This window comes from Haliotis asinina, chromosome 2, assembly GCF_037392515.1.
Source record: "Haliotis asinina isolate JCU_RB_2024 chromosome 2, JCU_Hal_asi_v2, whole genome shotgun sequence".
NCBI lineage: Eukaryota > Metazoa > Mollusca > Gastropoda > Lepetellida > Haliotidae > Haliotis > Haliotis asinina.
In genome coordinates, this window is record NC_090281.1 from 48752914 (window position 1) to 48765880 (window position 12967).

General features: G+C 38.1%; 2 protein-coding genes across 2 annotated transcripts in view; one reads left to right on the forward strand and one right to left on the reverse strand.

Moving 5' to 3' along the window:
• LOC137273843 (malignant T-cell-amplified sequence 1 homolog) lies at positions 1-9145 on the forward strand. The gene is made up of 6 exons (XM_067806715.1): positions 1-92; positions 2402-2554; positions 4776-4876; positions 5965-6098; positions 7387-7454; positions 7932-9145. Exons 1-6 carry the CDS (start codon positions 82-84, stop codon positions 8011-8013), a joined length of 549 nt encoding a protein of 182 aa, XP_067662816.1. The 5' UTR covers positions 1-81; the 3' UTR covers positions 8014-9145.
• The window catches only part of LOC137273842 (chromosome-associated kinesin KIF4A-like), a 19840-nt gene continuing 15996 nt past the window's right edge, over positions 9124-12967 (reverse strand). The window contains exons 23-24 of the mRNA XM_067806714.1: positions 11852-12002; positions 9124-11622 (exon numbers count right to left, since the gene is read on the reverse strand). Of these exons, the coding sequence (XP_067662815.1) occupies positions 11552-11622; positions 11852-12002 (222 nt within the window). The 3' untranslated portion in view covers positions 9124-11551. The remainder of the gene's footprint in view (positions 11623-11851; positions 12003-12967) is intronic.

Sequence of the window (12967 nt, forward strand, 5' to 3'; positions counted from 1 at the left end):
CTACGGAAGGGTTTACAAGCCCAAAAAGGAGTATTACTTTTGCTGAGCATGCTTTGATCCGAAGAACCAAAATATTACAACATGTTTAAGAAGTAAGTCAATATGACTTATCACAGAATAGTGTCAAATGGGTTACTTATATATTTCGATGTTGTGATTATGTTTAATACTGTGAAATCGTCGGAAAGCGAAGGAATGGGTATGAGTGGATGTTGATCGGGGTACAGTTTGCTAGACACCGGGAAACGACATAGACGGTCACCATGACCAGTCTGTCGAGACGATATGATCGCCTTTTGCTCAATCACATAAATAATCTTCTAATGCAGTGTAAGCAATGCTAAAGAATAAATGTGCTTTTGTCTGTGATTTCTAAAAAGTCGACATTTGACAATTTGTTATTTCCTGTCTATCATATCAATTTTGTGGTGAATGTGTCGTCGATATGATGTTGTACACAGAAAATCATTGAAAATGGCCCTGGTTTAGAACATGATCAGCCTGTAATTTATCACTTGCCCTGATATATGACATAATCATCATAATGTAAGTATGACAGAATAAATCAGCATGGTATTTGATTTTAAGGTTCACTGGACTATTTATCAAAAACTCATAAATATCAAAGAAACATAATTTTAATATACATATGAGACAAGCAGGGGAGGTCACTTACTTGTACATGCAAGTCCATAAAAATCATCTCCACCACCACTACCACCACAGCCATAAATTACATGAAAAGTCCTTTAATAGCTATATTTTGAGCAGCTATGAAATGAAATCCAAGTTTATTTGCAGTGTGAAACCGGAAGTTTTCTAGTAGCCCATGGACAAGTAAGGTACAATTATTTGATGGCTCGAAAGGAAAACTGACTTGTTCTACCATCTTACCCTCTTGTTCTGGGCATCGGGCAATGGGATTTTTTAACCCCTATATTTCATCATGCAGGAGTAATGAGAATATGGGAATTTTTCATACACAGGCAGTGAGTAGTCATATCATTCAAACACCCATGGAACATGTTTCCAAATCCATATCAATTCTTTTGGCACAATCTGAAAACCATAGTTACTCATACGTGAAGCTGGAATCTCAGGAATTAAATCATGTTGTACTGTACGTACAGTGACACACCTCACTGACAAAAATGTTCTGAATCTCTGCAGTACACTGAAATACATGAAATCTAGTTGTCCAGTTCTGAAGTAAATGGCCCAAGGTCATGAATACCACCAATACCAAATATTAATTTTACAAAATGTCAAGTAAAAAGATCCTGTTAGCACCAACCTTTTCACATCTCGTCTTCTGCTTTCCTAGGTGACCATACTTACTGCAATTGGCTGCCGTACAAAGTGGTATAAAGTAAGCAACTATGTAATCGACAAAACATGGTGACATCACATTTTGTAGGTACAGGAATGGGTCATGATTGCAAAAGGCTTCTGAAAATAATTGTTTCATTCATAAGTGGAATATTAGGCATTTTCAGTATGCTGAATCAATGAATAAAATGAATTTAAAATATGATTTTCAGCACACTTTCCCTTATTTACTGATTCTGATGTCTATCTAATAACCTATGTGTTTTGAACCTCGTCTATGGTATAAAGAACTCATTTTCACTTCATCCCTCAACTATTGTCCAAACATCTCATGTATGTATATATCACCCAAAATTACTGCTCATGTATGACTTGCTTGACATTGACATACAATCAGTGTCAAAGCGTCACCTGTATAGAACTAAGAAGTTGTATATACATGAAAATAGTCCTTATTTTTCATCTGCCCAACTTGTAGAATGCCAGTTAAAGAAATCATACATCGATTTGGTTCATTTAGAACTTGCACTGGTGCAGCCTAAAACTGCAAGAGGCAACCTCACATTTAAACCAATTTAAACCTAGTGTATGGTCATGTTCAAAGGTATTAACAGTTAATCTGTTAAGAAATAATTGAGTTCCATATTTTATTCATTAAAGACTTTACCAAACTTTAAAGACATAACTCTGCTATTTTAGACAATGTATAGGCTACATTAACAGGAAGACTGTGTTGTTGATTCTTAGACCCGGCACCATGGCATAGTATGTATGTGCACTATGACTGCATATCCTTGTTTGTACTATGAGGAACTGCTAGAGCGTACATGGACAGTGCTTGAATCACTGTTACTGGCCAAGTCATGAAATTTTGTGAAGTAAAATGATAATATGTGAACATGGGAATACTTTTGTTATAATGATACAGATATTCTGTATCATCATAACCTAAACTCACGACTTCATGTATTCATGTATAATATCATATTGAGAAGCAACTTTATTTCCTTAAGTCAAACCCTGTATGGTGATACATATATAAAGTGTATTTTATTTATTGTATTGTTTCCAGGTTTGATAGTAAAGATGCAGTGTCTAACGTGAACAATGCCAAATCGTCAGTACAGAAAGGTATCCGCAATGCAGTGCTAGACCAGTTCCCACACATCAAATCCTATGTTGACGAGATTTTACCCAAGAAGGAGCCACTTAAAGTTGTCAAATGGTAAGATTTCTCTTTGTATTTACTGAACAAGAGACAGAGATCATATTCATTTTGGGGGTATTTTTATGAACTTTTGTACAGTCTTTACAAAAAATGTCTCCCAAAATATTCTTTATATATCCTTATCCTGTCTCATACTTATTTGCCTTCTCTCTCTTACTTCCAAGGTTCAGAGATAAACCTGTGCACCTATGTTCCCTTTAATGGTTATAAGCTAACTCACGCCAATAGGGCCTCTCTGTCACTTCTTGCCAAGTCAAACATGACCCGGTCTCCTTCAACACCCTACAGGACAGGTGAGTGGTTACCTTGGGTCCTTTTTGAAAGCTACCACTCAGTTTGTTTAGGCCTTAATTTCAGACTTATTTTGGTTGGGCGTCTTGTATTCTATTTGCGATGAGATCATGTTCAGCATGCAGATTTTGTATGTCTGCTTCTGACCCACACCCTGTGTGCTCTGCTGTTTCTTCACTTTTCACTCTTAGCTAGCATTGTAAATATTGTACACAGTTGTCGTTGGTGGTGTTTAATACATTTTCTTTGTGTGGTTTACACACTAGATGAGGGTACTCTAATAGAGCAGCAGAGGCTGTCACTTTAGCACTGCGTCCTTCTACAAGGAAAATGGAGAAATTTTGAGCAATTTCCTAAACAAAAAGGGTCATCAGCCATCAAAGCCTCACATCCTCAAGTTGTGGAATATCTATGCCACATAAGCACCACTAGATCTTGAGAGATCTGCTTTATTTATCAACATAGCAACCATCAATTCAGTTTTAGCAGTGAACTCAAGAGTAAAACTTACAAAAGTTTCCTGAACTCTTCACTTTGCTGCAATTGTTTAAACTGGAAGATCAGCAGACCAAGTTTCGAGCATCAGCCTGGAACTTTAATAGAGTACTCCAGCATCTTACAAGCAATGAATGTGAGCCTTTGATGCAAGCAGACTTTAAGTTGTTAACTCAGAGGACTCTATTCCTCCTTGCAATAACTATGGCCGCTCAAGTATCTGAGATACACGCTTTAGACTTTGGTCGAACAAGATTCGTCATCCAGCAGCTGAGGCAGGGTAAGGAGAAATATGTAATGTTTATGATAAAAAGATATTATATGCATATCCTGACTCATACGTTTGTGTGGCTTGAGTGGCTGGGGTCTCATTGGACGGGAAGAGACAGAGAGGCCCAATTGGGGTGAGTTAGTTTATATAACTATTCTTGGGAACATAAGGACAGAGGTTTACCACTGAACCTTGGAAGGAAGAGAAAGAAAGCAAATAAGCCGCTAATATGGAAATAACTGTCTGGTTACAATGGTTATAAAACTCTGTGAGTGAGTTTAGTTGTACACTGCCTTTAGCAATATTCTTGCAATATCACGATGGGAGACACCAGAAATGGACTTCACACATTGCACCCATGTGGGGAATCAGATCGGGTCTTAAGTGCGACAAACAAACACTTTAACCCCCGGGGTACCCCTCTTACTGTGACCAAGACTAATTTATCTATACAACGGGTTAGACATATGCTGAACAGCAAAAGAAATGCTGCTCTGGCTTTTAGTCAAATTTTTAAATAGAAGACATAACCATGAAAGCTTACTTTTATGAGATTTCAGTTTTTTTAAACTTACATTTCTTTTGCTCTTCAGTATGCTTTAGTGCCCAGTTGGAATTACAGTGTAGTGTTTGCTAAGAAACCAACAGAGGTGACTTGAGGTATCCAGAGGTCAGGCTTGGTAATGGTGTGTCATCATATCCCGACAGCATCAATAGATACTCATAATATCAATCACTGGATTGTCTGCTCCGGACATGTACAGGTGGACATTATAAATCTGGAATATAATTTGTTTATGTCATTAGGTATGTTTTCACACCAACAAAATATATCAAGGAGTATTGTCAATTTGCTGGAAAGCGTTTGTGTGGTATACACTCAGCATTTCATACATGACCACTAGTCTGAAGACAAGACTTGTTAAAACATCTTATTTTTATGCAGCATCCATTTGTTACACATACTGACAGTCCTTTTGTGCTCTGTACTACTTGATTTATAGTAAATTGTATTCATGAAGTCTCTACCTGCTTTGGTAATGAGTTCCAAAATGTAACTGTTGTAATTACATAAATTGTTTAAGAAGTACATTGCAACTTTTGTCTGTGTGCAAGTCTGTTCACATGGTCATTGGTCAATAATGTATTGTTTATTTACAGTCATGAACATATAGAAATTCTAGCCAATCAGGCAGGTGACTTACTGTTCTTCCGACAAAGAGATGGTCCATACTGTCCCACTCTCAGGCTCATTCACAAGTGTAAGTATCGTGTGTTTTCTGCTTAATTGTGCTGAAAAAGTCCTGTGAACTCAGTTGCTTGTAGTGAGGGGCAACCAAAACGGGGGTTAGTTTGTGCCAGGGTTTCAGTAGATCATTTTCGCTCCTTGTGTTTGCAACTGAATGAGACTCCTGCATTTCCTTATCAGAAGAACCTGTCAAGATCTTGTTTAGAAGTAATTTTCTGCAACCAGTGTTTGTTGTAAGAGGCAACTAAAGGGATCAGATGATCAGGCTTGGCAACTTTGTTGACACATGTCATTATATCTCAGTTTCATTTCTTGATAAGAATAGTATAATACTTTATGGATAACAACTTCTTTATTTATTATGATTTGATGTTTCGTAGTAGCTTCCTATACCGTTGTTACTCTTGCTTGACAATGTTTATAAGTAGCTGTCCCAAAACGTCACATTATAATAAATAAAGAAGTTGTTATCCGTAGAGTATTATACTTTTCAAACAGAGCGTTGATTTCTTACAAACTGCCGTCATGTAACTTGAATGTTGTTGAGTGAAGCTTCAAATAGCACACAAACAATGCCTTCGGTTCAAGATCTAGTCACATGATGTAGCTGCCTGTGCGTTAAGTCAATATGTCCAGGCTTTCTCACAAGGTGCTGATTTCTCAGAAATTGTCCCATGCTTGCCATAAAAGGTGACTATGCTTGTCGTAAGAGGCGACTAATGGGATCAAGTGGTCAGGCTCGCTGACTTGGTTGACACATGTCATCGGTTCCCAATTGTGTAGATCAGTGCTCATGTTGTTGATCACTGGATTGTCTGGTCCAAACTCGATTATTTACAGACCACCGCCATATAGCTGGAATATTACTCACTCACTTAGAAAATGTAGCTGTAGCTCTTGTATAATGGAGGCCCCATTGGAGGGACATTACTTTTCGTGATTACGGGTGTAGTACTGGAAATTATCTGAGTGTAATTTCAAACATTTCAACAATAAATCTACTGGAAATACATTCCTTCTATACTAATTGTCATAGTCTGAAGTGGGTCAAGATTGTTAATATTACAGTTATTACTGATGATTTTGTTTCCATGCCAACAGACCCGTTCCTGCTTCCCCTCATGCAAGTGGACAAGGGTGCCATTCGCTTCGTGCTAAGTGGTGCCAACATCATGTGCCCGGGGCTGACGTCACCGGGTGCCAGGATGACGAAAGTAGACAAAGATTCCGTTGTTGTATCCTTCCAGAACTACCTTGTACACACATAGTTGCTCCAGCTCACATACATCACAATACCAGTAATGAGACATTACAGTATTAGGAGGCACTTCCATACACCAGTCGTATCATCACCAATCACTCCAATGATGGAAATAGGGATAAGATAGTCACTGTTTGAAACACCTGCCTGTCCTGCCCGTACTATTTACAAAACGATTTTTATACTCTCAAATTCACCTGCCCGACAGTGGTGTTAAAATTTAGACATGTACATGAAGATATTTTGTGGGCAGGTAAGTTTTGGTCAGGGCTGGCAAGTTTTACATATATTCAGTAAAACAGAATCTTTTATTTATCATTTTGGCATGATTGGAAAAGTCTACACATGACAATGTTTCCGTGCCTTCATGCTGGGTGACTTTTAGATAGAAACCATGAAGTGACCATGTTTATCAATAGTTCATTGTTTGTGTCATTAATTTTTGTTTAATGTATATTTTTAGTGTATGTTATGTTTAAAGTATTTACAGTATGTAACTTCTACTGTTTTGTGTGTATGTACTGTATTCCATTTTGTATGTCTTGCTGTCATAGACGCCAGAAGAGTCTAAGTAAAAACTGCTTATGAAGAATTCAGAAATGTTTGATTCTAGTGACTTAGAACATAGAGTTAAATTTATGAATTGAAGCTGCTTGATTCACCATATGTGGGAGTGAATCACAACCACCACAGTGCCTGGATATGCTAGTAGTGAAAGCATTCACCCCAAACCCAGAACCCTCTTGTCAATCTCAGTAATATGGCTAAAAGCAACTGTAAAGCCTTTGCTCACTCATGCTTATCTGTATTCCCATGTTCTCAGTTTATCATCTTTTGCAGCAAATATCATGCTATGCATATTACCAAGCAGAACTCAACTTCAAGGCCCGTTAGCATCATCTCATTACTGATTATTTCTAAGCATGTGGACCCATGAAGGTCCCGGGGTAGAAAATTTTCCTGCAGCAACCCATGCTTGCCATGAAAGGCGACTATGCTTGTTGTAAGGGGCGACTAACAGGATCGGAGGGTCAGGCTTGCTGACTTGCTTGACTCATGCCATCGGTTCGCAGTTGAGCAGATTGATGCTCATGTTGTTAATCACTGGATTGTCTGGTCCAGACTCGATTATTTAGAGACTGCTACCATATAGCTGGAATATTGCAGAGTGTGGTGTGAACACTTCCTCAAACACTTGAACACTTCCACAGACTCACTCACTTACTCAAAACATGTGTCCCAATTATCCTTAGCTTCTAAAGGCAGTCATGGCTGAGGGAAAGGACCATGCACTAGCTATTGGTCTCACAAAGATGTCAACAGATGAAATGTAAGTAAAATAACAACGTTGAGCGATGTAGACTGTCTGACCTGTGAAGATTCAGGTTAGAATTTGTCTTCAGGAACCCATGTTTGTTGTGAGAATCGACTAACAGGATTGGGTGGTCAGACTCGCTGACTTGGTTGACACTTATCACCTATCACAGTTGTGTAGATTGATGCTTATGCTGTTGATCACTTGATTGTCCAATCCAGATTTGATTATTTACAGAGTGCTGTCATATAGCTGGAATAGTGCAGTGTTAATCCAACCAACCAACCAAATCTAATGGTTTCCAGGATTGTCAGCACCATTGCAAGTGGATGATTCAAAACAGCATGAAACTTCACTTATTAACCATTCTTGCTTTAGTACCTGTGTCTTTGTATTGATAAGTTTTTCTGTATACCTACTTCTGTTTCGTAAGTTATTTCTGTATTTACGTCCCCACTTGTAAAATGCTATTAAAGAATCTCTGTGTTTCAGATTACAAAAGAACAAAGGTATTGGAGTGGACAACATTCACTTTTTGAACGATGGTCTATGGAATATGAAAAGTGTAAAGTGACCTTTAATCAAATGCTAGATTGTTTTCTTTCAATGTCTCCTTTATTTTCTGTATTTAACAACTGAAAATAAATACATGCCAGTAACAAGGCCTCTCGGCATCATATTTCTGGAAGCAGGATTCATTAATGTGTGGCCTACTGCTTTGTGGCGGACATCATGTTCAGACAAATCAGGAGAGGACTGTGTATGAATGAACAAGCAGCTCGGCAAGGTGGAAATTCAGCACTGCCATGGAACAGTATCATATGATATACATCAAAGTAACGTGCTTTGAGAGTGCTGTATTTATGAAGCACCGGATATATGACAATGGGAATGAAGTTCCAAAATCATAAATGATTCCCGATCATTTTGGGTTTTGTTGGAGTATTTTCTGATGATGAGTGTGTTTTGGTAAAATGGATATTTTCAACATCTGCCATTGTTTGTGATGGTTTCAAGACAGAGCTGGGCCTGCTCTGAATGGTTGAAGAATTCAATACTGGACCGACTTTGACCCGTGAAGGTCCCGAGTAGAATAGACTTTCAGCAACCCATGCTTGCCATAAAAACATGTTTTGGTAAATGGATATATTCAACGTCTGCCATTGTTTGTGATGGTTTCAAGACAGAGCTGGGCCTGCTCTGAATGGTTGAAGCATTCAATACTGGACCGACTTTGACCTGTGAAGGTCCCGAGTAGAATAGACTTTCAGCAACCCATGCTTGCCATAAAAACATGATCGGGTGGTCGGGCTTGCTGACTTTGCTGACACATATCATTGGTTCCCAGTTGTGCAGATCAGTGCTCATGCTGTTGATCACTGGATACTCTGGTTGAGATTCAATTATTCACAGACCGCTTCCATATAGCTGGAATATTGCTGAGTGCGGTGTAAAACTAAACTCATTCTCTCACTGGACATAGTTGTCTCCCCTTGCTGCATGTCTGACAATCACATCCCTCATTTCAGATTGAGAGCAGCTGACTTTTATTGTAACAAGAAACACAGCCGCACAAAAACATGTTTCTTTCATAAAAACAATCGGAATATACAGTATTGCATTCGTAGAGGGTGAACTTGTCACAAGGCATTGACAAAAAGCATTTTAGTATAAGTCATTCAATAAAAAGCATGACAGATCTGCCACAATGTTTTGGTTGTCCATTTTGCCCAACCAGATTTGAAATTCATTCCATCACCACTTTGTCTTTTTCTGGTTATAGTATGATGATTATGACTAACAATAACACAATATTCTTATTACATTCGCTTTATAACGATAGGGCGTGGAATATCGATAAAATCTCCTTGAACTTTAATAACAGAGTGAAATTACTTTTTGATATTTACAGATGCGAAACAATCTATTTGCAATACTGACTGGGCAAGTAAATCAAATTTGTGGGTTATGCTCATGCATTATTCATAATGTTAAAACATCAACAATCAGAATATAAAGATGACTTCAGTGAAATTTACTTGTAGGAAAATATTTATCAGCATACAGTTTCCTTCTTCAACAGCAATACCTAGATCATATTCATGACTCAGAATTGCACATCTTTCCTCAGGGTGCGATTTCGCTATGTACAACGTGTGTGTTCAAAATAGTTGGTGCAGGCTGCCCATAGCAAGAGGATGAACCTGGTGCAGGTTACAATAAATCACCCATTGTTTTATGACTGTCACATGTTTCTGGTAGAAACGTTTGTGTACTCCATGAGTCCATAATCAGGCACATAGTAATCATGTAAGGCCAAGCCAATGTTATTTGTTTTATGGATTTTTTTCATCAGAAAAATCCTAAGGAATGAGGGAAAATAGTAAAAATGAAATAACAAATCAAAGTAATATTCCTCCTAAATACTCAAAGTATTTTACTTTTGGAAATTTATGAAGTGTATATGAGGCATTTAAAATATAATCTAAAAATGAATTTTCTTGTAAGTTTACAATATGTAAAAACTTTCTGTTTTTATTTTTTGAGAGGCTAAAAATAATTATTATTTGTTTTCTTAATCTTGAAGATATACAACAAGTGGATCCGTAAAACAAGTAATAAAATCAGTCTGGCCTAATTGAGATTTATAAATAGAACTTGTAAGCAAAATTGCTAAACAAACATTTATGTTATGTTTTAGAACCAGTGACAATATTTTGAGGTGCAACCAAAATTTTGATAGTGCAGCCAAACCTAAAAGCCAGGTTGCACCCTGAATCACACCATTTTCTTCACAGGTACATGGCTCTTCTACGATTGTTCAGTTTTGCTGCTGACCAGGAATGCATGCATCTTGGTAAATATATGAGTGTTCTATTTTGAGCTTGTCACACAAATGCTGCAATGGTACATAGCTAATTTCTATTGCAAAACATATATTATTTGAAATCTGAGCATTAAAAGAATCACACATATTCAAAACTTAATTTAATCAGAATGTGTTGAAGTAGTGATACTGTCACTTAATGAAATTGATTGCAACTGACAACCGCCAGTGGCTGTTAGAACAGAACATGATGCTCAGCTGGAATCCCATAAATACAAAATGGAAAATGTTGTAGGAATTACAACTCTTGAAATAATCTATGTGGATGAGTTGACGATAATAAGATATAGCAACAAAACAAAATTTTCCCGAATGGCATGTCGGTGCAACACATCATACACCACTACCCATGTTGCAATGATTTGTTTTTTGGAGATTGCAATTATAATGGCTTACAAAAAACTGCTTATGAAATATTTAGAAAAAACATTGTTTAAAACGGTTTTATTCTTCATCAGAAATGAGTATCCAAAGCAGTTTTTAAATTTTTTTATGTGTTTAAAACTGAAAAAAATTACATGCATCATGTGAAGATGTCTACTCCAAACCAAACACAAACTGGCTTCAAATCATCCAAAATTAAGGAACTGAAAACAGTTTTGAAAAAGTCATGATAGCACTATCATCTGTGATACAGAGCTTGATGCAAAATTGAACTTAGAACATTTAGTTTTAAGTTAACCTGTTTAAAAAAGAAGATGAAGGTCAGATGAATGTAATGTCTTCTGTTCAATATCACAGACTGTGAATGTTGTTACAGTAAATTTCAAATGTACAATAAATGCATAAATTTGGTATCTTCTCCCAACACCATTTTGATAGTCATTGTGCAATGATTCATGTAAAACTAATATGGAAATAAATAAGAAAAAAACCCATCCCAAACAAAATTTCATGTTAAGTCTTGACTGAAATGTCATCGTATTAGTGTGTTTTCTTAAGCATTGTTTACTACAGTTTGCATTGTATACATATAAATAGGTCAAAATTTTACATCAAAATGGTAAAAATATTAAACACACTTTTAGTAACATTTCAACACAAATGCACATTTTTTTCTTAAATATTTGAACAGATGTGTAGTTCATTATGTGAATTATATTTCATATTTCAATCAGCGTTGTGGGAATGTAATAATGATATGAAAAATCATTTGTAAGAATTGAATGTTTGATTTTTGTAGCATAACACTTGGAGTCAGATTCTTTCATTTGGGATCCTGTGTCTACAGCATGATATCCGAGGGAGGGATTCTGCCTCCGGACTTGGTCACTGCATCCTTGAGCTCCCCAATATCTGTAACACCAGACACACCACATGTTATTTACCTGCAACATCAGAAACACCACACATGTTAACTACCTGTAACGTCAGACACACCACACGTTAACTGCCTCAAACATCAGACATACCACACATGTTAACTACCTGTAACATCAGACACACACTACCTGATACCTAAACCCCACAGTTGTGAGCTTGGTGTTTGTAGGACAGTAACTACAAGTAGTACATTTAGACTTACATTGCCGGAGATCCTGGTTCTCTGTGACGAGCTCAGTGTTGCGGCTGGAGAGGAAGACAGCATCCTGGATGGCATCCTCCAACAGCACACGGTACCGCTGATCAATCACAGCCTTCTGCTCCTCAAACATCTCACGGTATTGGCGGAAGGACTGGAGACACAATACACAAAATGTCAGGTTCTTTGATATTGATTACAACTTAATGTGAATCTGTTACACTAACCACTGTATGTGCATCTGTTACACTTACCACTGCATGTGAATCTGTTACATACACCTACAAAATGACAGTTTGTGTAAGGGAACTCAGAAAAGTGGAATTTTCAGTGATGTATAGGAAGATAAGGAATCAATATCTCTGCTAAAGAACCACCAGTACAAGCATTAGTGTTTTGAAAGTGGTTCCACCTAGTGGTACAAATTGCAAGTGCTGCCACCTGGAGGTTCTAAGTGTAAGTGGCTCCATCTAGGGGCACTAAATGCAAGTTGTGTCCTGGAAGTGCTGCCACTGTGTGGTACTAAAGGCAAGGTGTGCGACTAGTGTCCTGGAAGTGCTGCCACTGTGTGGTAGTAAAGACAAGGTGTGCGACTAGTGTCCTGGAAGTGCTGCCACTGTGTGGTAGTAAAGGCAAGATGTGCGACTAGTGTCCTGGAAGTGCTGCCACTGTGTGGTAGTAAAGCCAAGGTGTGCGACTAGTGTCCTGGAAGTGCTGCCACTGTGTGGTAGTAAAGGCAAGATGTGCGACTAGTGTCCTGGAAGTGCTGCCACTGTGTGGTAGTAAAGGCAAGGTGTGCGACTAGTGTCCTGGAAGTGCTGCCACTGTGTGGTAGTAAAGGCAAGATGAGCGACTAGTGTCCTGGAAGTGCTGCCACTGTGTGGTACTAAAGGCAAGGTGTGCGACTAGTGTCCTGGAAGTGCTGCCACTGTGTGGTAGTAAAGGCAAGATGTGTGACTAGTGTCCTGGAAGTGCTGCCACTGTGTGGTACTAAAGGCAAGGTGTGCGACTAGTGTCCTGGAAGTGCTGCCACTGTGTGGTACTAAAGGCAAGGTGTGCGACTAGTGTCCTGGAAGTGCTGCCACTGTGTGGTAGTAAAGGCAAGATGTGCGACTAGTG